The 25,798-nt window shown below is 52.6% G+C and overlaps 1 protein-coding gene across 2 annotated transcripts; it reads right to left on the reverse strand.

Moving 5' to 3' along the window:
* Positions 1-4,259: 4,259 nt before the first annotated feature.
* On the reverse strand, positions 4,260-24,390 carry MYO1A (myosin IA). Of its 2 annotated transcripts, XM_032348712.1 has the most exons (28): positions 24,161-24,390; positions 22,317-22,450; positions 22,077-22,192; positions 21,697-21,791; positions 21,383-21,487; positions 21,127-21,173; positions 20,926-20,989; positions 20,417-20,515; positions 18,320-18,423; positions 18,057-18,204; positions 17,463-17,581; positions 17,299-17,385; positions 15,793-15,858; positions 15,528-15,632; positions 13,074-13,136; positions 12,664-12,864; positions 12,268-12,494; positions 11,722-11,922; positions 11,376-11,469; positions 10,794-10,943; positions 10,606-10,674; positions 10,095-10,169; positions 6,813-6,947; positions 6,010-6,116; positions 5,481-5,613; positions 5,226-5,378; positions 4,920-5,047; positions 4,260-4,626 (listed from the first exon to the last, which is right to left on the reverse strand). In XM_032348712.1, the coding sequence occupies exons 2-28, from the start codon at positions 22,428-22,430 to the stop codon at positions 4,503-4,505; spliced, it is 3,129 nt and encodes a 1,042-aa protein (XP_032204603.1). In that variant the 5' UTR covers positions 22,431-22,450; positions 24,161-24,390; the 3' UTR covers positions 4,260-4,502. The 2 variants fall into 2 exon arrangements, with proteins under 2 accessions (XP_032204603.1, XP_032204604.1); XM_032348713.1 differs by lacking the exon at positions 24,161-24,390 and having other exon boundaries at positions 22,317-22,507.
* Between the last annotated feature and the right edge of the window lie 1,408 nt (positions 24,391-25,798).

Genomic DNA, 25,798 nt, shown 5'->3' on the forward strand with positions numbered 1-25,798 from the left:
TGAGCAGAGAGCCTGATGCGGGGCTCGATCCCAGGACCCTGGGATCGTGACCTGAGCCGAAGGCAGAGGCTTCAACCCACTGAGCCACCCAGGTGCCCCTCATGCTGTTCATTTCATACCTGAGGTGGAGCCCCAGGGGAGAGTCAGAGTCAGAGCTGGGCTGGGATGGAAGGAGGACTGGAAAGAGAAGATGCTGCTCAAGGGAACCAGGCGGGGGTGGGGTGGGGAGACAGCAAAGTGAAAGCAGCTTCAGAGCCATTGTCACTCTTAGCATTTCCTATTTTTCAGGGGAGGAAACTGAGGCTCAAAAAGTTTAGTCCTGGGGCACCTGGCTGGCTCAATAGGGAGAACAGATGACTCTTGATCTTGGGGTCTTGAGTTCAATCCCCACTTTGGGTGTAGAGATTACTTAAAAATAAAAATTAAAAAATCTTTAAAAAAAAAAGTCAGTCCCGTGCTCCAGGACATACAGCTACCAGAGAAGAGCCATAAATTCAGGTTTTGTTTGTGTGTTTTTCACTCCAAACCTCCCCTTTGTTTTACTGCACTGGTACGAACTTTGACCAGTAAGGGAGCCATTAATTCTCCCAGAGGAAGTGGTGCTCCCCCTCTCTGAAAGACCTGGAGATTTGGGACCTTGCTCTCTTCTCCTTCTGGGGCAGTGAGGAGAACTACAGCCGTTGTGTATGTACTCCAAAGATGTTCCGCTCACCAACGTCTTCCCCAGTCACCCTACTTCAAACAACCGCCCTTTCACACTCCATATCCCCCTTCTGTTTCTTCTCTTCATCACTAATTACATCCCATATCCTAAATGCTTCACTTACAGCCTGTCTACCCCACCAGAATGTCCGCGTTCCATTGGCAAGAACTTTTGTCTGTTCTCTTTACTACTGGATCCTTAGCTCTGTAGTGTTTGGGATATAATAAGTGCTCAATAAAAATTTACTCAGAAAACAGAAAAGGAAGCCTGAGCTTCCTTCTTGACTGCAGCCCACAGTGTGGATCCCGCACAGAGTTTCTCAGTGCTGCTAGTGCTGAGATGCTCTCCTCTCTACTCCACACCCCCAATAGCCACCCACCCTGGGACTCGGGCCACACTGACAGAAGTCACTCTGCCAGCACATGGCCCCACGCTCACCCCTGGTGAGGGCAGCAGCTGGGTCTTAAGGCCCCTTTATAATGTGAGAGGCTAGTGGGGCCTCACTTAAAGCTTCCCATTATCCAGGTAATTACAGTGCTTTATGGGCCAACCATGGGCCGGGACCCAGGCTTAGGAGCCTTTAGTGGGATGAGGGGTAGAAGCTGGAGCCTGTTTACATGTAAGTGTCATGGCGGGTTCATGCCTTGGAGAAGCTCAGGTGCTGATTCTAATTGCAGCCATCCCCTACCTTTTCTCCTCCCCATACCAGTTCTGGAGAAGGGAGTCCAGGCTAGGCAGGCTGGAGGGACCCAGGGTGGTGGGAGATGGGGTGGAGAGCAGTAGGAGGCGTGTTAGACCGAGGGCTGAGAACTGAAGGCTCCTGGGTCCCATCTCTGAGGCAGCCTCTCTCCATCTGCCCACCCCTCCATCCCTGCCTCTGCACCCCAGCAGCAGGGAAACAGGGCTTCAGCAAAGGTCCACAATGAATAATGTCCTTTGATGATGCAGCCTCTCACAGAGGATGGCAGGAGCCGAGGACGGGGGAAGCGAGGGCATGGCAGGGAGAACAGGAGAACTGATCTCCTCTTGATCTCTGGGATGAGCAGAGACTTGAAAGAGCTGATGCTAAATGAAGCCAGAAAGGTGAGGAAGGAGGGAGGCTTTGAAGGGCTGGGGCAGGCAAGGCTTCATGTTGCCCCCACATGCCGTGTGCAAATGCCCTGTGGAGTGAGTGTTGCAGCTCCCGAGCCCCTAGGTGGTTTTCCCTTACACACTTTTCACTGGAGCCACGTCTTGGACAGCCATCACCAGCCTAGAGGAGCAGGGTCCCTAGCAGATCCTCCCACTGGAGCTCCCCCTCTTTGTTGCTGGGGTGGTTTGGAGATGAGGCCAGGACAGTATGTGTTCTGTGGAGCCGACATGGTGTTTGGTAGAAGAGGGGACCGACGAGCGTGCATTGTGATGCACGATGACCGACATGTGTCCGCCACGTGCAGGGCTCGGGCGCAACACGGCAACTCCCCCAGCCTCCCGGAGGGGTGCTGCAGGGTGGCAAGGGAGGGCCCAGACCCTTGGCAGAGATACCAGAAAAGAACAGGAGGATGGCAGCTCTGTGTCCTGCCAAGTCCTGCAGCCGGGCGACAGCTGGCGGATGGCCCTCAACAAGGAACTGGAGGGGATGGGCTGAGCCAGGAACAAGGCGCCAGAGCTGCTGTGAGCTGAGGCACTCGGATGGCTCCTCACGGGGCCTAGGGGCCTCCAGGCCCCCCCGCTCGAGCTCTCAGAGAAACCACCCAGACTTCAAGAATGCTGGACTGGCCGAGCAGGAAGACAGCAGAACGGCAGCTTCTCCCGGCACGGTGGAGCCAGTTCAAGCCCTATCGCACAGGTGGGACAACAGAGCCCCCCTAGAGGCTTCAGGGGATGAAAACCCACACTCCTTGACCCCAGAAGAGAGGCAGAGATGGGAAGCAGGGGAGGGAGGGATGGGAGAATAAAGGAGATGAGCCCGCACCCTTCCTCAGACTAGCATCAGTCCACATGAGAGCTGGAGGGAGGACAGGACGGTGGCAGGGACTGCAGCCCTTCCCCCCCACCTCTCCCCAGTCCAGAGAGCAGACAGTGCCTTCAGCCCTGGGGAAGGAGAGCAGGATGGGGAGCAGCAGCTGCATATTCTCCTGAAATTGCTTCTGAAAATGACCAGACACTTCACTAGGAAAGTGACGACAATTTGGGCCCTGGGAGCAGGAGATGAGGCGGAGAGCGGGGGCGGCCAGGCTCTGGTAACCAGCCCCCTCTCGCCAGACACGATCTCCTCCTCGGCCTGATTCTGAGAAGTCAAGGATGGGGCGAGCTGAGGCGGGAGGGGGGGGCCAGCGGGAAGCAGATTGGGAGCCTGAGCTCACCTCTCTCAGAACACAGCCCCCCATGTGCCCAGGAAAAGCAGACTCCCTGTGCCCTCTCCCAGCCCAGAGCGGGGTGTGCCGGAACAGGACTGATGCTCAGAGAGCGAGATTAATCTACAGGCAAGAAGAGAAGTTAATCAGGGCTCCCGCAGGCATGATTACCTGGGGCCGTGAGCCGCCTGCTGATGATGGAAGCTCTGGAAGCTCGAGGTGGAGGGAAACCCCAGCCTCAAGGCACAGGGAGCTCAGTGGTGGAGACAGGCAAGAGGCAAGGAAGGTAGGGATGGTGAAATGAGGGAGAGACATCCAGAGACAGGAACAAAGGCAGCCATTTGTCCACTCTCACAGAGCACACATCTACATTTTATGGCAAACACAGGAGCTGCTTGTTCCCTAAAGGTAGAGACGGGGGTGGGAGAGGCTGAGACAAGCAGAGTCTATAAGGAAACAGATATTAAGGAAAAGGGGAGATATTCAGAGCATTATACAAAAGATTACGTATTGATATTAGTGAGAGAAAAGGGGACGAGATGGTGCGAGACAGTTGAAAATTAAGAAAAAAATAATGGCAGTGACCCAAGGGAAATAAATGAAGGGGGGGCAGTCCTAGGGGTGGGAGAGTCTGGGATCGGGAGCCTCCCCACCCCCGCAAGTGCCACCAGCTGCAGGCCCCAGCTGCTGGGCAGTGATTAGCAAGAAAACTGTTGGCAGAAGCCTAGCATCTCTGGTGTACAGAAAGGAAGAGGATGCTGGGGGGCACATGTGCTGGGGGGCCCAGTGATGAGCTGGGGGGATGGAGGGGGCAACTCCTGGGTGTAGGGGACCCTGCATTCCCAAGCTCACCTCAGCTCACATGAGCCCTCCAGCCTTGGGCCTCTTTTCAGGCTAAATCTCCAAAGGATCCTAGTTTCCGACAAGACAGGGATCCTCACTTCTTCCCTCCAGGGACACACTTAATGAATCAGCCCGTTGGCCACCTGGGACCTGAGCCCCATCGCTGGCTGCCCCACCTCCACCCCAGTCTCTCCAAACCCCGCCAGAGCTCAGCCGGTCAAGGAGGCCAGAGACAATTTCCCTTCTTTTCTATTCTTATTATCTGCATTTGCTAGCTCCAAGGAGCCTGAGGAGGGGGAAGGGGGCGAGGGCAGTCAAAGTACGAGTCCTGTGAAGGCCAGGAAACAGGGACTCACCCACACTGAGCAAATGTTTGGAAAGTCACTTGTTTTATTAGTGGTCAAAGAGCCTGAGGGTGGGAGGAAGCTAAGTTCCAAGGGGGAGAGGAGACTGGAAGAGTGTGGGAGAAAGGTTCTCTTCAAGGGCTCTTCAGTCTCTGAGCCCCATCCCCGGGATCAGAGGGGTTGGACAGGAGATTCTCTCACAAACACGGGTGGGCAGGATGGGCACTGGTCCAGGAGAAGAAGCTGCTGTCTCCGCCTTCGGCCCCCACCTCCTCACTATACGGTCACTTCCAGGCCACGGCTGCCTTTCTTCTTGCAGCTTAGCTTGCCATTTCTACCGCCCTCAGGGCCCTGGATGACCTTGACAGTCACACTGCTCTCCTTGAACCTCACTGAGAAACTGGAGGGGGAGCAGGCAGAGGGACAGAGCTAGTACCCCCATCCCCTCACCCTACTCCCGTATTTTCATGATGGCCTCCCCTCCCCTTCTTGAAGGAAGCGCATCTCTCTTCCCCTTGGATCAGAAGACTCAGGGCCCCAGACAACTTGGGTGGGGAGACTAAGAAGACCTTCGAGGCTTGCCCTGACAGAGTGTGCTTCGGTTTCTGACTACACGGATTTTTCCGGTCACAATGACCAATAGCTTGGTCATCTGCCCCCAAGATGGCCCTCAGCCCCAGCTCATGGCCTTACTTCTCAGTCACGGTGACTGGAAGCTGCTTCTGTGTGGCATGCAGCACAGCCCGGGACATTCTGGTTAGCAGTTCAATCACATGTTCGCTGACCAGCAGGAAGTCCCCCTTGGAGCCCACTGATGATACCTTAGGAAGGGGGAGAAAGAGTGAGGACGGGATTCCTTTTTCCTCCATGGGAGCAGCCTGAGAGGCATGGAAGGCCCAGAGTGAGAGGTCTGGGCCCCATCGCCCCCAGCCCACCCCAACTCCATGATGCCCACCGCCTTCTCCAGCCTAAGGGCCTGCAGCCAGGGAGCTCTGATACCTCACTCAGATGTAAGCTGAAAAGCCCATCCTTGAAGCTGGTGACTGACACCCCGGCCACACTGTCCAGCCCAATGACAATTTTGGGCTGGGACTTCTTGGTGTCTATGAGAATCACATGCCCCTTGGTCAAGAGAAGAATTCGGGAGGAAATCTAGGGACAGAAGAGGAAAGTGTGAGGAAAGGCAAGGATGAACCCCCACCCTTCCAACTCTGGAGCAAGCTCCGGGGAGGGGTTCAGGATGCGGGCCTTCACCTTGCCATTGCCACGATTGACCTTCTTCACAGTCTCTGCCATCAGAACAGGCCCATCCGATCCGTTCGTCAGCTTCTGCAGCTTGGGGTTCCCTTGCAGCCCAATGTAGTCACCACGGAATGGGATGGGGACACTGAGGACACATAGGAGGTACATGGTGGAGACCAGGTCCTTATCACTGACCCCCAAGGCCCTGGGCCTCCCCACAGTGAGTTCCCCTCTTAGTCCTCCCATGCCCCTTTCCCCATCCTCCACCATATCTTCTCTCTCAGTGGTTCTCAGAGCGTGGGCCACGACCAGCAGCAGCGTCCCCTGGGTACTTGTCAGAAAGGCAAATTCTTGGGCCCACAGCCCCAGACCTGCTGAATCAGAAACTCTGAGAACAGGGTGCAGCCATATCTGGGTGTTATCAAGCCTGCCAGGTGGTGCCTACGCACACCCAAGTTTGGGAACCACTGCCCTATCCCACCTGGGGGATGCTCCTTTGCTCATGATGAGACTGACTGTGCGGGGTCTGAGGGGCCCTCACCTCTGGGGGTAGGAAGCCTTCTTGCCCTTGAACAGTTCACTGGCGCAAAGCTTCTCCCTCAGAATCTCTACCTGCTTCGGGGACAGCCGGTCCCGGAATTTCTTGCACTGTGGGGGGAGGGGCAGGGGCTAAGCTCCCGGAGGCAGGGGGCAGGCCTGGGGAGGGTGGATGGGAAGAACACTGAGAAGTGGAGAAGCAGAGAGACAGCAAACAGAACAGGCTGGAGGCACTTCAGAGAGGGCAGGGGCTGGAGGAGCCCTGGGGCCTGAGGGCCTCTGGGGGAGAGGGTTGGAAACAATCAAATGCCAGCCCTGGGAGGGAGGGCTATATGCCCAGCACACAGCGCAAGGCCTAGTCTAGACAGGTGCTCAGTAGGTATTTCCTGAACGGAAGAACACTGTGCTAAGTGAAATAAGCCAGACATAAAAGGACAAACGTATGACTCTACTTATATGAGGCCCCTAGCACAGTCAAATTCACAGGGAAAGTGGAGTGGACATTCCGGGGCTGGAGGAGTGGGGAGCGGGGAGTTATTGCTTAATGTGTACAGAGGTTCAGTTTGGGATGATGAAAAAAGTGTGGAGATGGACAGGGGTGATGGTCTTACAACGATGTGAATGTGCTTAATGCCGCCGAACTGTACTTTAAAAATGGTTTAAACGGCCAATTTTGTTATGTATGCTTTTTCACAATTAAAAAAAAGCGGGGGGGCGGTGACGGGGAGTGGAAGAGGGAGGCAGACGAGGAAAATCAGGAGGAGGAGGGAAAGAGAAATGAGAGGTGCCGCGCCGGGCCCCGCTCACCTTCCAGCGGTAGAAGAGCTGCCGCAGCTCCTGGTTAGCTGCGTGGAAGCACCTGTAAGGGGCAGCCGGCCACGTGCTGTCCAGGACGTTGGTTGATGGCAAATTGTCCTTCAGCCCCAGCAGGAACTTCTGTGTCTACGTGGGAAGGGGGCGAGGTTGGGAGTGGACTGATAAGAAGGAAGTTCTCCCAAGAGGCAAACTCTCCCCTAGATCCTGCCACACAAGAGGAGGGAGGCCCCCCCAGAGCAAGAAGCACCAAGTGGAGTGAGGAGATGGAAGGGAGTCCCCTCCCCGATCTCTTTTGGTGTCAAGTGTAGGCTGGAGGCTGGCCAGTAAGAGTGTGACCGGGAGACTGAAGGGAGGGAAGGGTTGGTTCCAAGCAGAGATTTGCTGCCCAGGGTAGGAGAGGTGAGAGGAACCAAGGTGAAAACTGGCCTCCATGTTTTGACAGTTCGGTCCTGTACCTTCCTGTTGTCTTGGTTCACAACTGCCTACCGTTGGCCACCACTATCAGCGGGGGCCGCCTCCCCTCCTCTCTGATCAGTCCAGCCCAACACCTCCACTTGGCATTCAAAGTCTTCCACTTAGAGCCCAAGCTCGTGCCACAGGATCCCTGCACTCTGCTGGCACACCTCTCAGACAGGACTCCTTGTCACGCCCTCTGCCCATCCCACGTGTTAGCTCTCTGTGCCTTAGTCCATGCTGGTCTCGGCTCAGTTCTGCCCACTCAGACCCTACCCATCCTTTGAGATGCACCTCCATACCTAAAAAGACTAACATTAATTAGATACACTCATCCAACAGTGATGCATACTCAAATTTCTCCTAACGTCCTTTATAAACTTCTAAAAATGTTCTTTTTAGCTTTGCTTTTATTTTTCCTGTTCTGGGATCCAATCAAGTTTCACCCATGGCATCTGTTTACTCTCCCCAAATAAAGAACAAAGATTCTCAAGTCTTTATATCCGAGGGAGCACTGAGCACCCTGTTTGTTTGTGGGGTAGAATTATTGAAGATATGGAGAATGGCTTGATGTTGGGGTGCCCAGATGGCGCCATTGGTGAAGCAGCTGACTCCAGCTCAGGTCATGATCTCAGGGCCTTGAGATCAAGCCCCACATCGGGTTCCTTGCTCAGCTTGGAGTCGGCTTCAGGATATTCTCTCTCTCTCTCTCTCCTTCTGTACCTCCCCTGCCCCCCTCCACCTCACTTGTTCGCACTCTCTTCTTCTAAAATAAATGAATCTCTTTAAAAAGATTAGCTTGATTTTGAGCACTTCTAAGTTTTCAGAATATTTTTTTAAAGATTTTATTTATTTATTTGACAGAGAGATATCACAAGTAGGCAGAGAGAGAGAGAGAGGAAGAAGAGACTCCCTGCCAAGCAAAGAGCCGGATGCAGGGCTCGATCCCAGGACCTTGGGATCATGACTGGAGCCTAAGGCAGAGGCTTTAACCCACTGAGCTACTCAGGTGTCCCAGTTTTCAGAATTTTTATGGAAAATTTTTATTAAGACATTAGGTTAGAAAAATTAAAATAGGAAAAGGCAGTGTACTCAGTATATTGCTGTAACTCTGCAGGAATTATCCCAGCTCTTTGATATTTCCACCACAAAGGTCTAGCAGCCTTGGTCTAACCGTTAAGTTCCCGGTCCTTGGTCAGGTCTAGTTTGATTTAATTCAATGAACGTTCCTAAGCATTTCCCACAATCCCCCATGTTCTAACTGATGTGGAATCTCTGAGTATTTTCTCTTTTTAATTATTTTTCTCTAGATCTAGAAAGTCTTGCCTTTCCCCTTACAGCCCTCCTGCCCTGGGTAGGCCGGGGACCATGTGGGGAGACAGTCTTAGGCAGGCATTGAAACTCTGGAGTCAAACAGTGTGTATCCCAGCTCTCTTGCCCTTACCACCTGCAGGACCCCTCACAAGTTAGTCAACCTTACTGGGCCTACCAAACACAGGAAAGAAAAGGGTCTACCTCAAGAATTTTGACAGCATTAGAGTCAATTCATGTAAAGGGCCTAGGGCATAGTAAGTATTCAAAAAATAGTAGGTATTCACATTAGTTACAGGCAAAGCAATAGCAAAATACAAACTCGTCAGAAACACTGAAGGAATCCATGCCATCTGGCCCTGTACACATGCTTCTGTAGGGGCTGTGGTTCACTGAAATACTGGTCTAAACCCAGCAGCTGCTGGGGTGACATTCAGCAGATGCCTGATAATATGCAGATAAAAGAAAAGGTAGAAGAGGGGCCAGTCAGGAGATAAGAGTTGAATCAGATTACTGGCCTCAGGGATGCAGCGAGAGAGCACGTACTCTAGGAAAGCAGACAGTCTGGGGCCATCGTGATGGAGCCCCTCTAGGGCAGGAGAAGGGGGATACAGCAAAGGCTCAGGGAGACAGTGAAGAGGCCCAGTAAGGATCCCACCTCTCCAACAACAAAGGGGAGCTCCAATGAGTGTATCCCAGAAGCATAATTAGTAAGAGTCCTAACTGTCAAAAATGGAATCAGCAGAGGTCAACTCTGCTTTACCCCAGCCCTCTGTCCAACATGTCCTGTTGGACGCCTGCTTTTGCAAGGTGTCTCTGGAAGTGCTACTCTCTCCCTGTCTGATTTCCCTTGCCGCTCCTCAGAAGGCCCATTGCTGTTGGATGGACGTCTCTGGGAAACACTCTCCTCTGTTCACTTTCCTCTCCCTGGAAGCTGCCCAGAGCTTGAATGTCCTGGCTTCTTCCTGCCACCTGGACCCAGATCCTCCAGAATTAAGATCTCTCCTGAGATTTAATTTTGGACTCACTTGCTATGGTTTCAGAAGAGGTGGAAGGGAGGATTCCTCCACTTTCACCCCAACCCTAAGATGGATCTTGGAAGGCTGAGTTAGTTAGCCCTATGTGTGTCCTCATGGTGCTCTTCCAGAAGGCTCAGCCTCTTCCACGGCTGTTAACCACCCAGCCCATCTGTTCCTAAGCCTATTCACCACGGATCAGTCAGTGAGTGTGCTGGGAGTCCTTCTGGCCACAAGGTTGCCAGCCGTGTCCGCTCAGGCCAGAACACCCTCCCATTCTGTCCCTGGGCCCTGGGACGCTGGAGCCTGCTTCCTGCTGGTGGCTGCCCCACTGTCTTTTACCCCCCGACTTCAACACTAAGTAGGAGCAGATGGAAGAAGCCCGTTGGGGGGCAAGCCTTGAGTCACCGCTTCTCAAACCACTCATCTTCCTTTTCCAAACCTGTGCCCTCCCCACAACCCTCCACCTTCCACTCCCGAACCCACCACTTACTATGCTCTTATAGATGAAATTTGACAACGTGAGGGCAGCCCCTGACCGGAAGTACTTTCGATAATCCTTGCGGGCCTGGCAGGGACATAGGAGAAAGGAGTCAAAGTAAAAGAGAGACAGTTAGACCTAGATGACAGAAGACAGATCTAGAAGAGGTTCTATATTTTTCTCCCACACAAAGAACACAGTAAGATAGAGCTGCGACTGTGCTGCAGGGAGAGGCAGACGGGTTGGCCAAGAGGAGGGCCCTCCAAGCAACAGTCATAGCTCTGTTACTAAGTCAGGGACACACCCCTGCACACAGACACATCCCCCCCCCCCCCCCCGCCCCGCCACCGCGGCCACCCTCCCAGACCCACGGCAGCAGACCGCACAACCGCGCAGGTGCAGACCTGACCTCACAACGCACTCCCTGCTCCACTTTCTGCCCTGTGCTTGGCACAATCAGGGAGAAAGCATGTGGGGAAGGACCTGTGTGTGGGGAGGAGGCCCCTCTGCCCTTCCTGGTTACCTTCCACCCTCTCACAAAAGCCTGGATCAGCAATACCGATGCCTTTATCTTCCCGTATTGTTTCTTTTGCTGCAGAAAACAACAGGACTGTTAGAAAGAAACTCCATCTCCTGAACCAGCTGTCCCGCTTCCCAGTCTCTTATAAGAGCCAGGGGGTGACCCCTGGGGAGGGTGGTGGTAAGCGGTACCCTGCTGCCCCGAAACCAGGCGGAGATGACGATCTGACTCTTGCGCATGAGCTGGTAGTGGGCCCGGCAGCGCCAGCCCCGGTAGGTCTTCTGGATGAGCGTAGCGAGCTGCTGCAGGCGCAGGCGCCGCTGCTCCTCCAGGAAGAACAGCTGTGGAGAGTGGAAGGGGGGGGTGGGTGGCAAAAGGCTGGCCTGGTGGCACCCAGGGCACCTGGCCTTCCCAGCCAGTGGTGTCCTCATTGCTCAGTCACTCCCCGAGCACCTACTGAACTCTGTCTCAGGCCTATGCTAGGTTTGGACGATTGGACACAAGGGGCACATCCCCAGGACCCCCAGGAGTCCCACCCCAGCCAGAGGCACTCGGAGTGGGCTGTGCAGGCCCCTATCTGCCAGGGCTCAGGACAGGGGCGTAGCCCAAGGATTCAGGTCCCAGGCATGAAGTCCCGGCTGAGAACAGACTACCTCACCCACCATCCGTCCCTAGTTAGGGATGCTTCCCTAAAGCCCAGCCTCTCACTGGGGGGCTCTCCAACCCGGCTGCCTCCCACCCCCTGCCAAACACAAGTGCCTCCTCCTACTCACAGTCTTGGGGCTTCTAATGAAGATCTTCGTCTTCCCAAAGGCCAGCTCCTCTGAGGACAAGCTCAGCTCCTCCACGACCTTCTCAACCCCCTCCCTACAGGAACAGATGGGGAAAGCTGCCCAGGCGCATCCCAGGGAGGGTCTTCTTTTACCTTTCCCCAACTCCCTCTACCCAGGGAGAGGAGCTTCGGGCTTGCACAGATTTCAGAGCCCCTGAAAAGTGAGAATTCATTTCCCCAAGTATCCATTCATGGACCTTTGGGGATTTCCACTGTCTGCTCCCTCCCTGGCCCAGATGGTCCTTGGCTGCCCTTCCCTGCTCCCCTGTCTCCCCCAGGGGTCTTACCGGTCTTCCCCATTCCAGCGAGGCCAGGTGCTCCGGCTCAGCAATCGGTATCTTTCCAGGAAGGGCCCGTACCTCTGGCGGTAGGCGTAACCCGCCCGTCGCACCCGCACGTTCTCTAGCAGTCCCAGGTACCGAGTCTGGACGGCCACCAGCTCCGATGAGAACTGACCTTGCTGCTGATGCTCATTGGGCTTTATACACCTTGGGGTGGAGGGGTGCAAGGCACAGGCTTCAGGAGCTTCACCTTTGCAAGTGTGACCCATTCTGGTCTCCAGAACCCTGTTCTGCACACATTCCCCCAAGTAGAAACATTTCAGAGGAAGTGAACACACTGGCCTTCCCAGCTTCACTCACTGAAGCACAATTCCTACCAAAGTCTGATGCTCTCCCTGCTCCAGGACTCTCAGCAACTCATCTGACTTTGTTTTTTATGAGGGAGGGGCCTCTGACAGCCCTATTCCGGAGATAACCCCAAAAGGACATTGTGCATGGACACTGCATGTGTCATCACATACAGTGCATTTCCCTATGTGCCCAGCATGTCACCTGATGTAGTTGGGGTTTTTGGAATACAGGTTCTTCATGAGTATGGCCACAGAATTCTTGAACTGGGCCCCAGCAGTTGGGGGGCGTTTGAGAGATGTCTGCTTGGGATCTCCCTCAGGGAACAAGGACCGAAGGAGGGGGTGCCGGGCCTTCCACATGGCCTCGGACAAGTCCCGGAAGAGTAGGTCATTGTTCTTATCAATGAAGCTGTTCACGTTGTAAGTCACCTGTAGAGAAGCAGCTGTTGGTCTGGAGGGCCCATGACCTTGTCCCAGCAACTGGTGCTCCCAGTCTCAGCATGATGTATTCCCAGATCTCATCTCCCCGTAGTTTCTCCCCCATTGCCTTTCACCCACGCCCAGCCCTGGTCTCTACCCTCCAGCCCTGCCATGTCACCTTGCCCGCATAGTGGCAGATACGGAAACTGCTGAGGCCCATGGTGTGGTCATACTGGCGCTGGGCGTTCTGGGTGACTTTGCTCTCATAGTGATTGTGCTTGGAGAAGAGCTGGTTCAGCTTCGCTAGGAAAGTGGTGTCACTGACCACCCCAGGCCGTAGGCACTCCTCGTCCAGCATGGCCAGGATGCCTCGCTGATTCTGGTCAGGGAAACAAGATCAGCCCAACCTAGGCCAGGGCCTCCAATATGTCCACATCCTCACTGCTGTCCCTCTGCCCCTCATCCTTTGTCTTGTTTACCATCTTTACCAAGTGGGGCAGGGAAAGGCAGGTGGGAGACACAGGGCAAGGACATTCAGGCAGTCTGGAAGAGGAAGGAGGTCTCAGAGATGAGAGAAGAATAACTCACATGCTCAATGAGGTTGCAGATAATGCCATTATCAAAGTAGTCCACCTTTGTCCACGGTATGCCCTGGCAAGAGGTAATGCGACAGGTCATAGGAGCAGGTCCAAGACAAGTCTCCGAAGAACTCATGGGACTCAGGCTCCCTTCAACCCACCCCACAAAGGACTCAGAAAGCCCCATAGTTAAGGGGGTGCCTGGTGTGATTTCTGTTTAGGTCCCCATCCCTCCAAGGTTTTGATGGAGAATTTGTGGGGTGGGTAGCTGGACACGTGGGAAGACCCAAAGCAGCTGTGAGGGACAGGGAAATGCTTCAGAGTGCCCTATAGGCACTGTGGGCTGGAGAGGGAGGTGTCATATGTTGAGTGAAGGCTGGGCTAGGGGTTACCCCACTGTGGCAGTAGGGAAGGGTCCCCGAGTATGTGGAAGAGGGAATGGCTACGCTGCTCTCACAAAAACCTATAAGCCAAAGTGCACAAGCCAACTTCATCAAATAGCAGACCTAACTTAATACATCTTCAAAGACTTACATCAGTGCTTCCCGAACTTGGATCGCAGTCATCTGGAGAGCTTGGGAAAACAGACTGCTGGACCCCACTCCCAGGCTTTCTGACTTAGCATGTCTGGGACAGAGCCCAGGAATCTGCCTTTCTAACACCTGATGCTCCTAGTTTGAGAACCACTAATCTACCTGATACTTTGGGATTGGGTAGTTTTTGTTTTTGTTTTTGTTTTTTAAAGCAAGAATGGGGGTGCCTCGGTGGCTCCGTCAGTTAAGCTTCTGACTCTTGATTTCAGCTCAGGTCTTGATTTCAGGGTCACTTGTTCTGTGCTCAGTGTGAAGTCTGCTCGAGATTCTCTCTCCCTCTGCCCTCCTCCCCACAGCCCCCCACACACATGCGCACTCTTTCTCTCAAATAAATAAATAAAATCTTTTTTAAAAAAGATTTGTTTATTTGAGAGAGAGAGAAAGTGAGAGCAGGAATAGGGCAGAGGGAGAAGGAGAAGCAGACTCCCTATTGAGCAGGGAGCCCAACACGGGGCTTGATCATGACCTGCGCCAAAGGCAGACACCCAATCGACTGAGCCACCTAGGCGCACCAGTAAATAAATCTTTTTTTAACAAAGGCAAGAATGGTACAAAAGAAGACCCAAAGATAATTGCTCCCCACTTGATAATTGCTCCCCACCCATCAGGTGTGGCTCCTGATTCCAGGACCACACCTCCCAGGCTCAGGCCATTCCCGGGTATGGGCATGTGGCAGAGGAACACAAGCCTCTCTCTCTTTTTAGGGATCCTTAGGGAATCACAGATCTTTAGGGAACGCGTAGTAGAATTAAGTAGAGTTGCCCTCGTACTTCATCGCCAATATGCCTTCCTCAACTAGTTAAATGAAGTATGAGATCCTTACAATCCTAGTAGCAATAAAGATGCTTCTTTGTTTACCGATACAGAAAGATCTCTTGTCAACTGATGAGAGCACGATGTGCAGCAGATTGTATTCACTGCCATTTGAATAAATTCTGTGGGCAAATGTACTTATGGATTTGCTTGATTACATATAAAACACCTGTGAAAAGAGGGCCCCTTCAGTTGGCTCTAGATGGTAGGAGTTCTAGAAGGCTGGGGACAAGCTGGGAGGGAGCTGAGCTCTTCTTTATGAGCTTTTTAAAGAAGTTTTTGAATTTCGAAGCATGGGAATGTGTTCTCCATTTGATCATTAAATTTTTAAAATAAAAATATACAAAACAACTAAGAAAAAAAATAAAACCTTTCCCACACATTGTGGCCACATTGCCTGAAATTCTGCCACAGCGGATCCCTGACGGCTCCCGGGCAGCATCCCTGGGAGGGTTTTGACGAGTGAGACTCTCAGCCATTCACACTCTGGGGTGGGTTAGCTCAATCAGATAGCTTTTCTCACACCTAGCCACAGAAAACAAGGGTTCTGGGCAAACAGGGGAAGGAGTGTGGAAATGTTGAGCCATGGGGCACTTCTGGGGAGGAAGTCTGGGATCAGAGTGCCACAAGAGGGGAGAGTGACATCAGCCAGGGCCCCAGGAGACAAAGAATTCTGAGATGTTAAAGAAAAGCACCAAAAGGGATGTGGTAGGGTGATGAGGGCAGGAGAAATGGCCCTTCTAAATCTGGTTCACAGTGCGCTGCAGGCCAAGCACAGTTGTCACCGCACCCGCGTGAGGTCTCCCCACACACACCCCTCCATCCCTCTGCCCCTTCCCTGCATGGCCTGGGGTGGGGCGCAGGGGGCCTGGGGGATGGAGAGCAAAAACCAGGGCTTCTCAGTAATGCTGGACTGCACCTGTGCAAGGGAAACTTGTTGTCCTTTGTGTTCCCATCTGGGGACAAGTGAGAGGAAATTGTGATGGGGGAAAAGGACAGATCGGGCACGTGCCCAGAAGCAATTTCCGAGAGGGTAAGCAGGGGAAGGCTCGGCATACCTCCCTCTCATACTCCTCTTGCTCCTCTTTCAGCGTCATCTCGATGAACACCTGCTGCAGCTTTTCGTTGCAGTAGTTGATCACAAACTGCTCGAAGCTATTATCCTGAGGGAGGGGCCCCGGGCAGAAAGGGAGCCACTCAGCCCAAGTCCCTTTCTGCCTCTGCCCTACGCCTCCCCTCTCTCACCACCCCCTCCCCAGCCCCGAGTCTACGTGCCCCAACCCCGGGGAAGCAGGGTGCTGTAGTTGGGCAAAACTCGCTCACCTCTAAAATTTCAAAGCCATAGATATCCAGGACCCCCATTACCTTCTTCTTCTCCCCAGTGCCCACCTGAAGAGGAGGAAAAGAGAAGTCTGAGGACGGGCCTCCTCTGCAAACCAGGCCAGGCCCTTCTGGGGCAGAGGCAACTGGAGCAGAGGGTGAACAGAACTCAGGTGAGCTTGACCATGCTGGGAGAGGACTGCTGTGATTTTATCCTCCTTCCTCCTCTGCATGGTAGAGGACAAGTAGAGGGAGGAAGGGAGGGAGGAAGGGAGAGGTGAACAGATTCTAGGCTGGTGCTCCCAGGGAATGAGGCAGGAAGACGGTAAGATCCTCTCTGGACAATAGCCATCTCTTAGATTTGTAGGGCATTTTACAAAAAAAGTCTATGTTCTTACTTCAAGAAACCTCACAATAACCCTAGAAGGTGTGATTATTCCCATTTTACAGATGAACAACTCAAATTTCAAAAGAGCTAAGCATTTACCCAAACCTAGATTTAAATCCTATTTTTCTCAGCTGCCTTTCAGTAATAGCTTCTGAATTGATGGCATTTCCTGTACAAAAAACTTTGAATACTAGCTCCATTTTGATCTAATTCACATTCCATAAAATTTACCCTTTAAAGGTGTATGATTCAGTGCTTTTTTTTTTTTTTTTTTTGGGTATATTCAAAAGGTATATGACCATCCCCACTATCTCATTCCAGAACATTTTCATCAGCCCCAAGAGGAATCTTGTCCCCACACCCATTAGCAGACACTCCCCCCTTCTCCTCTGTCCACCCCAAGCCCCTGCTAAACATCAATCTGCTTCCCATATCCATGGATTTGCCTATTCTGGACATTTCGTATCCCATATCCATGGATTTGCCTATTCTAGACATTTCGTATAAATGGAATCATACAAAATGTGACCTTTTGTGTCTGGCTTCTTCCACTTGAATGTTTTCAAGATTTGTCCATGCTGAGCATGAATCAGTACTTCGTTCCTTCTTAATCTCCCACTGGATGAATATACCACATTTTGTTTATCCACTCATCAACTGATGGACATTGGAGTCGTTTCCACTTTTGGGGTAGTATGAATAATGCCTCTCTGAACTTTTGGGTACAAGTTTTTATGTGGACATCTGTTTTCAAATCTCTTGGATCTATATCTGGGAGTGGAATTTCTGGGTTATATGGTAACCATGTACGTAATTTTATCCAGTCCTCACTAAGCCCTGTGAAGCAGGTAGCCGTTAGTGTCCAATTTTCCAGATCAGGAAACTGAGGCTCAGAATCTCTGTGAAACAAAAAGGCCACGCAGGCAGTAAATAGGGGATCCAGAGAGTCAAACCCAAAAACTAGAGATGTTTCCACAACAACACACTACTGGAAGGAACTGGACCCTACACTTTGTCCTTCTTCCTCTGCTCATCTCAGAACCTAAAGTATGGGGATGGTGACCAGGGCAAGAAAGGTGAGGCAGACAGGAGAGTGTTGGGAGCAGAGAGCCACCTCTCACCTTGATGCTCTCATTGATTCGATTCACGATCCAGTTGAAGAGGCGGCTGTAGATATTCTTGGCCAGAGCATCGCGAGCATACTGAGCCTGCGGGCAGGGCCAGCTGGTTAGGGGAGTAGCCACAGAAGAGTCCCCAGATCAGACTCACCCCATAGGGCCCTTACCTGGATGACATTCAGTGCAGTGACCACCTTTTCTTTGGCTGTTTTCATGGTCCTTGAGCACAAAGCTTTCTCTAGTTCCTCTGATTTCAAACCCATCATTTCCCCAATCTCCTGAATTCCTAGAGTGAGGAGGAAAACACAACATGGCCTGAAAAGAGGGCTTTCCTCCCAGGGGAAGAGGGCTGAGAAGTGACACTGCTGGGAGACAGGGGTCCCTGGGTCTTGCTGGGGATATCCTTATAGCCCATCCAGAACACAGCCCAGGAGGAATTTCTGGGGAGGAGGAGGAGGACAGAGGGAGCTCTGGACACTTGGAATGCATTCTTTACTTCAGTAGGACAATCTCCCGAAATGCTTTGTAAAAACTCCACTGAGATTCAGAGAGGTCCCAGAATCTAGAACTATTGAACTTCATAACCTCATTCCAAAGTGTCTCACTGGGAATCTCCAACAGTGTGTTTAGGGAAGAGCTCGGGAATGGGCGGAGTGGGACAGAATCAGAGTGAAGTCAGTGACATGGAAGTTGATGGAAGAACAGAAATCGTAGTAGAAGATTTGGGAGCTGCTTGGGGTTACCAGCAGGGTGATGCAGACCTCTCCCATCCCGAATGCCACTTGCTGATATCCCATTGGCCTGGAACTCATCTGCCAGCTCCACATTCCCCAGCTTCAGCACGAGGGCCGTCACCTCAAGCACCTGATGAATCTCCTCCTCCGAGAACCCAATCACAGCCATTGCACTCTTGAGGAGAGAGCAGAAATCAGAAGCTGAACGGTGGTGGCAGTTCAATGCATCCCTTCTCAAAGCCAAAGCCCGGGCTCAGGGGCTGACCTAAGGGCCCGCCCCGGGCACCCACCTGTACGGCCTTGAAGTTGGAGGTGTCGTCCATGCCGTCCACTCTGGACACTTTCTGGTTTAGGTAGGTGTAGCCACTTGTGTCCCGCTCGAGCTTCAGGGCCTCTGGGAGGGCCAGTGCGAGGGAAGAGGGTTAGTACGCAGGCTCCCAGGAGGCTCTGGCCTTGACTCTCACAGCCCCTGACCTAGCTTGGTATACTCATTAATTCAAAGGAGCCATTTTTGTTTTAGACTTTTCCCCTGCCTCCTTTGTTTGGGGATCACTAATTCCCATGAGAACAGATGAAAATTTTAAGCAGTATTTAGGGTTTGTTCTTAATCCAACTTTTATGATTTTATTTCTTTCCAACTTTTATGAAAGAAAAGACTCACTCCCTTCCTCGTCTCACCCTCAGGGTTCTAAACAATGAAAACAAGCAAACTCTCCATCCTGTCAGTTCTCAGTGTCTCTGAGAGGGCAAAGGTGAGGAAAGAAGGGTGAGCACCTATGTCCCACCCACTCCAAGCCTCAACACCTCACCTAGGCCCGAGTTGGCCCATTCATTATTTGTTCATTCAGCACGAACAAAGTGTCAGATGCTCTGTTCCCCAAACCTGACCCCTCTTCTGGACGCTTCTCTCTGACGTGGGGCTGAGCCAAAAGTCTCTCTTGTGTTCCCCCCATGGTGAGCCTCTATTCCAGCCCACAACATATGGGCTAGGTTTTGTTTTCTTCTGTCTCGCCCACAAATGAACAACTTGTGCGTTGGGACTGTGTTTTTCATCTTCATATCCTGTGTGCCTGGCTGCCATATACAAACTTTTTTCTTAAGAAGAAATGAATCAAGGGAATGGTCAAAGCTGTTCACCTGAGGCGGGAAGGAGTAGGTTAGGCATGGAGCTTGAAAGATACCAATTAGCTATTATTTACCCGATCTGAGAATCAGGGAATATCCCTCAAACCAGAGTGTAAGGGCAACTTCCCCTGAGATACAAATTTTGAAACAGGAACCTGCTAAAGAGGGGTGTCTGGACAAAGAATGAGTCAGAAAGGCCCTGGGATAATGACACCAGGGAGGCCCTATCCAGCCTTGGCTTCAATCAATCGTTGAACCAACCAGAACAGGACACTAGTGCCTATGATTCAGACAACCCGAACACAACCAAAACTATGGAGCCAGGAAGGAAGTATGTGAGCTATAGGGGCTCTTGAACCAGGGAGACCTCCACAAGGGGTAAGGAGAGAGTCACAAGTCGAGTGGAGAACAACCAGAAACCAAAAGGGTAGGTCCTTGGGGGCCAGACACCCACAATGCTCACAGCTAGAGGCTGGATTGGGAGGCAAACACTGGCAAGGCCTGAAGTCCCACCAGACTCCATGGTGCTCCCCACCCAGAGCCACCTCGGGTCGATCTAGCAACCAGGGCTCCCCTGGACAAGGCAGGGTACTCCATGACTAGTGCTCTGACAGCCTCCAGCACAGGCCTGTGACACTGATCACACTATATTTTGCTGTGTTCCTGTTCAAATAGCTGTCATCCCTGGGAGACTGTAAGTTCTGGAGGACAGGGTCCATGTCATCTTACTCAACTCTGCACCACTAGAAGCCAGCACCGTGTTCGAGCACAGTAGGTATTCAAGAGATGTTTGATGAATGAATAAGTGAAACCTCCATAAAACCATCTAAGAAGAGTAAATCAAGGACAGGGCCTGGGTGAGGCAGATGTAGACCCAGAACAGCTTCTACTACAGCTCATCAAACATTCTTGAACACTTAGAATATCTTGCCAGATTTTCTGCTGAGCTATCGATAAAGCCCTTTACACTGAAGATAGGAAAGGATGATAGATGGAAATAAGTGTTCCATTTTTGAAGCCAGCCTGGGGAAGCAGGAACCCAAGCAGGACAGAGGAATAAGAGGCCAGAAGGTTTATTCCTAGCAATACAATCCCAGAAAAAGAAGAGAACACAGAGGTCAGGAGATTGCTCCCAGCAACGAACGAATGGCTGAGATTCAGAGCGAGGAACGCAGGGAGAAGAAGCCTGAGGGCTGCAGGAGCCCAGAGGAGATGGAACGGAAGTTGGGCTCTTTGGCCTTGTCTCTGGGACAGACACATACTCAACAAATGGGCATCTGCTCCGGCCAGTAGCTGATAGAAGATGTGGAAGTTCCTTTCTCCTTCAAGCTGCTTCACCACTCGGGATTTCTCCAGAAGATCTGGCAGCAGATTAGAAAATAACATCCTGAGGGGCTGGGAGATACCACAGCTTCCCTCTAGGTCGACCCTCATCACTGGTGTTCTGAGGACTTGGGCAGTCTCAGTGGCCAACTATTCCTTCCTAAGGTAGCAAATCAGCAGAAAGGGACACCACGGGGTGGGGAGGAAAGAGAGGTGGTGAGCAGAATGGGGATACATGTTCGGGGAGCCTGGGTTCAGTCAGTTAAGAGGCTGCCTTCAACTCAGGGCGTAATCTCAGGGTCTTGGGATCGAGTCCCACCTGCTCAGCAAGGAGTCTGCTTCTCTCTCTCCCTCTGCCCCTGCCCCCAGCTTGTGCATTCTCTCTCTCTCTCTCAAATAAAAAAAATAAAATCTTAAAAAAGAAAAAAAAGAATGGGGAGACACGTACAGTTTGTGATGACGCCACCAAGGGGGGATCCCTTGAAGTCGAACTCGATATCCATGTATTTTCCCTTCAGAGACCAGAGAGAGAGAGAGAGACTTGGCTTCCTCCTCTTCTCACCACCCTGTCCGGCAGGGGTCTGTGCCTCATTCCTCCATCTCAAGCCCCCACACCCTCTCCTCCCAGGCCAGGGAGATGGTCACTCACAAATCGAGAGGAGTTGTTGTTGCGAATGGTCTTGGCATTGCCAAAAGCTGCAGAGATGGGGAGAGGGGAGGGGAGGTGACTGAGGGGAGGAGAGGGGCTCTTGAGAAGGGGAAGGAGGAAGGTCTTCCAGCCATCATGCCAATCCCGGACTTTTCAGGGTGAACAAGAACGGGGTAAGAGGGTGTAGGTCCAAGTGTCTCTGGGGCCCGTGGGGAGGGGGTGCGGGGGCAGAGAAGGCAGAGACCGGAATCCTCACCCTCCAGCACCGGGTTTGACTGAAGCAGCTGCTCCTTCACAGAGTTCACCTGCTCCCCTTTCCCACAGACAGCCGCCACATAGGACATCACCAGCTTGCTAGCCTCTGTGTGAGGGAAACCTTCACATGGATCCCCACCCCCCCTTAACTCCCCTCAAGTCCAGCACCTCACACCCCTCACAAGCAGAAAAGCCGGGGAGGGATTCCTGGGGTGGGGCAGGGCCTGGCCTGGCTGGGAAAGAGATGAGCGGGGAGCTGGAGCAGTGACTCCACGCCCCCTCCCCCCGCCCCCAGCCCCCAGCCAAGGCCCTCACCCGTCTTGCCGGATCCACTCTCGCCGGTGATGAGGATGCACTGGTCTCGGTCTCGGTCCCTCAGTGACTGGTATGCCACGTTTGCCAAAGCATAGCTTCGGGGGGGAGGAAGCAGGTGATGACTAAGGTGGGGCTAATCCAAGACCCAAGAAAGATGGAGAGATCTTTCTCTCCATCTCCAGCCCCCACAGTCATCTGCCCTACTCACTTGGATTAGACTGAGCAAGGGATAGGTCTAGGAAGGGGCTTCCTGGGACCAGGGTGGGTGGGGGGTGGGGAAGCTGGAGAGCCTCCTTCAGGAGAAAGGATAGAGGAAATCAGGGTGTCTTGCTCTCAGGAAGTGGGGGCCCTGTCAGCCTTCCCTCGGTCCCTTTACTTACATATGGGGCTTCAGCTCATAGAAGGTATAGTCCCGGTATTTGGCAATGAACTCCAGGCCATAGATGGGCAGCTGTTGGTAGGGATTCACTGAGATCAACACATTACCAATGTAGGTCTGGAGGCAAAAAAAAAGGAAAGAGGATGAGCAGGGCTGGGGTAGGGGATGCTGGGAGGGGTGGTGGGAGCACAGGACAGTTCTAGCCACACCCCTGCAGCCAGGGGCACCCACACGCACTCACATAAATCTCCTTCTTTTCATAGCGCAGCTGGAGGTTCCTGAGCAGAGGCTCCTGTTCCAGGGGTTCCAGGAGCACCAGGTCCTCCACCCCCACAGAGCCTTCCAGTAGAGTCATGTCTAGAGGGGCTGCTGGTCCTGGGAATAAGGGAAACAGTTGGCTGAAGTCTGCTCAGTTTTAGGGGCCAGTAACTGTGTGAGGGGAAGAGGGCAGAAGGAGCTAAGAGAGCCTCCCCTCCAGCTCCTGGCCATAGAGACCGTCCTCAACCCAGGGAGGCCTCTGGACTAGGCCAAGCTAACTGTGGGAAGCTGTGAGAACGCTCGCCAAGTGGGGAGAATCCCCTGCTCCCTGGGCCAGGGCTGGTGGGGGTGCGGCAGGGGTGGGACAGGACCACCTGCCTTTGACTGGGGTAAGGAAGGCACCCAGCAGGCAGCAACCAACCCCAGGGGAGCACGGCTGTGCTTCCAGGAGAGCAGCCTGGGGAGGAATGGTAGGCTCTGAAAGCTCACTCCCTGCCTGTCCACCCCCAGCACGGAGGCCCTGGCCAGGGTCCAGCCTCCCTGACCCTCTGCCCCCAGTTCTCCTTCTCACCTCCTAATCTTGCAACCTCTAGTTCAGTCACCCAGCCCACCCACACTTAATGCAAACATCCTTGCGCAGGTCCCTCTCATGGCGACGGTGAGATTCACCTCCTTCTTCTTTTTTTTTTTTTTTCTTTCAGATTTTATTTATTTATTTGACAGATAGAGATCACAAATAGGCAGAGAGGCAGACAGAGAGATGGGGGGAAGCAGGCTCCCTGCTGAGCAGAGAGCCCAATGCAGGGCTAGATCCCAGGACCCTGGGATCATGACCTGAGCTAAAGGCAGAAGCTTTAACCCACTGAGCCACCCAGGCGCCCTGAGATTCACCTTCTAAATGGGGGCCAGATGAGATGATTGGTGAGTTAGAGGACATGACTTAGAGGAGTTCCTCCAGCAAAGATTAGAATACCCTAAATAAAAGTGAGGTTGGTTTCTCCCACATCAATTAGCTGTCATAATCCCTCCATGTGCCTCCATGGCTATCCCTGTTTCCATCTCCAGCTTTTACACCCATTGCTGTAACCTTCCGGCATGGACTTTGCCCCAGAGGGACACTCCCAGCCTTTTAGTAGCGGTAGGAGTGGGCAAGGAGGAGCAGAGTTATTGTGGGGCTCTGCACACAGTGAGCACATGGCAGGGGCAACCTCGGGAGGAAGCCCGGCCCTCCTGGGTCTTTCCTGCCGGGGCAAGTAGGTGGGGTGGCCTGGTGCAGGACAGAATCATTAGTATAATGGTCAGGGCTACTCCCCAACAGGAATAAAAAAGCCACATCCTCCTAGTCTCCAGCAATGCTGAACCTGGGTGGGGGAGGGAAGGGAGGCAGAGATGGAAGGTGGGGCGGGAGGAGAATGCAGGCGGCCTTCAGCCTTCGCTCTGCTTTCCCCAAGTTTCAGAAAATGAGAGCGCTTGTCACTTCCTGGAAGGACACAACTGCAAGAGAGCAGTAATCATGACAAAATCAATCTCTAACAATCAGATACCGCAAGCCAGGCAGGGCTCCAAACCCTACATACCACGAATTCATTTGACGCTTACAAACAATATCCCCATGAAATAGGTACTATTATTATCCCACATTAAAAAAATAAGTTTTTAAGTAACTTGGCAGGCAGGGGTGAGCAGGAGAAGTGGGGCTGGAGGAAAGCATCTTCTTTGGATTTGGATTGGAGGGGAGTGGGAATGTGATGGGGGGCGGGAGGAAGCTGTCCCCAGATAGGGCACCCCTAGATGGGCAGAGCAGTGACAAGCCAAAGCAAGACTCACCGAACACTGGAACTAGGGTATAACTTCAGTGTCTCTTGGAGAATGCTGAATGAAATCCCAGTTGGACGGGATGGGGGCATAGGAGTCCCAAGGCCCCAAGGGTAGAGAGGTGCGTTCGTTAACGGGAGCTGTCCATGGTGTCGGAGAGGCCAGGAAAGAGGTTGCCCTCCTCTTGCCAGTGTCCACTCCTCTGACCTTCTACAGTGCTGCCTCCTCTCGCCAAGGCTCCCTATGCCAGTCAAGCCAGGAGAGGCCAGAGACGGCTGCTCAGCACAAAGTCCGAGGCCGTTCCTGCTGAGGGTGTGGTTCGATTAACTCTTCCCAGGCCTGGAGCCCTAGAGGGAGATGCTCAGTCACATGAGAAAGCCCCCCCTCACACGCATACATATACTGTAGGTAGGAAAGGGTATCTGGCTGGGCTTAGCTGAAGGGCTCAGGTAGAGCTCTTGCCCCACCCTCACCCCAAATTTGGAAATAAGAGCAGGAGTGGAATTTATAGCCAAGGAAAACTTCTCCAAAAGTCAGGAATTTTGTCAAAGAGGAAGGCAGGCTGGAGTGTCTTCCCTAGCAAAGAAACAGTACTTCTCTCAAACCTACCTATCTTATTGGGAGTCAGAGGGTATTAAGGACATTACTTGGGGAACTAAGCAGACAAAATCCCCAAATTCCCTTCCCGCTGAGTCAGCCCCCCACAAACAGACCCAAAGGCTACAGGTAGTGATACCACCTGGCATTTGTGTACATGTCAGTTTCATGGACTCCCACATGTACCAGTCATCTCCAGGAATCACATCACCCTGTCAGTTAGGCAGCACAGCTACTCACTCCATTGAAAATGAAAATTAGAGGCAAATACTGAGGTCCCCCAGACAATATGTGGCAGAACCAGGAATAGAATACAGCTCCCTGACCCTAAGTCACCCATAGGGTTCAGCCCAAGTTTTGGTATTTCTGATTTTTAACCTTCTGGAACCTGAATGAGACCCTGAGACGCTGCTTCCCAGCACTAGCCCAGCTGTAAACAGCTGCCTCCAATAGGTAAGAGGCTTACACAATTTTCCTGGGTACCCTATCAGCCACCCAGGAAAATTCCTCAACAATAGGCTCCGTCTGCCCACCATCCTCTCTCCCAGGCATGCAAAAAGAGCAAATGGGTCATTACACACACTTAGCTGGAGAGAGACTCGATCCTCCAACTCCCAGGCACAGCTGCTTGGTTCAAGGTCCAAACTCTACTGCTCTCACAGAAGCATTCTGCATACGCCAGGCCCATCAGCAGTTCCATTATCAGCCTCCCCGTACATGATTTATTGATCTACTAGATATACCCAAAAGGAGAAAAAGGCAAGGGAGAGAGTGAGCAAGCCAAGCGGAAGTGCCATCAGCACACTAACCCAGGTGTATGTGGACCACAGACCCCCTCTTTTCTGTGGAGGAAACAGAGCTAGGATGAGAAGCCACTTTCCCATGGTGTGATCCCAGCAACCTCAGTCTGGAATCCAGGTCTCTGTTCTCCAGGCCAGGAATCTGCAGCTGCCCACAGTGAAGGGTTTATCTGTGTGTCCACCCACTGACTCATTTTCTGAGTGCCTCTTATGTGCTCCATGACAGAAGGCATCACACAACGGCATCAACATC

The sequence above is a fragment of the Mustela erminea genome, chromosome 6 (genome assembly GCF_009829155.1).
Source record: "Mustela erminea isolate mMusErm1 chromosome 6, mMusErm1.Pri, whole genome shotgun sequence".
Lineage (NCBI taxonomy): Eukaryota > Metazoa > Chordata > Mammalia > Carnivora > Mustelidae > Mustela > Mustela erminea.

Bases quoted from the DNA above. Each gene is read 5' to 3' on its own strand.
- MYO1A (XM_032348712.1), bottom strand. From the start codon at position 22,430: ATGACTCTACTGGAAGGCTCTGTGGGGGTGGAGGACCTGGTGCTCCTG. The intron at 11,470-11,721 runs GTAAGACCCCTG...CTGTTCCTGTAG, and splicing joins CGCTGGAATGGGGAAGACCG to GGAGGGGGTTGAGAAGGTCG. The intron at 5,379-5,480 runs GTGAAGGCCCGC...TTCTGTCCCTAG, and splicing joins TCAATCGTGGCAATGGCAAG to ATTTCCTCCCGAATTCTTCT.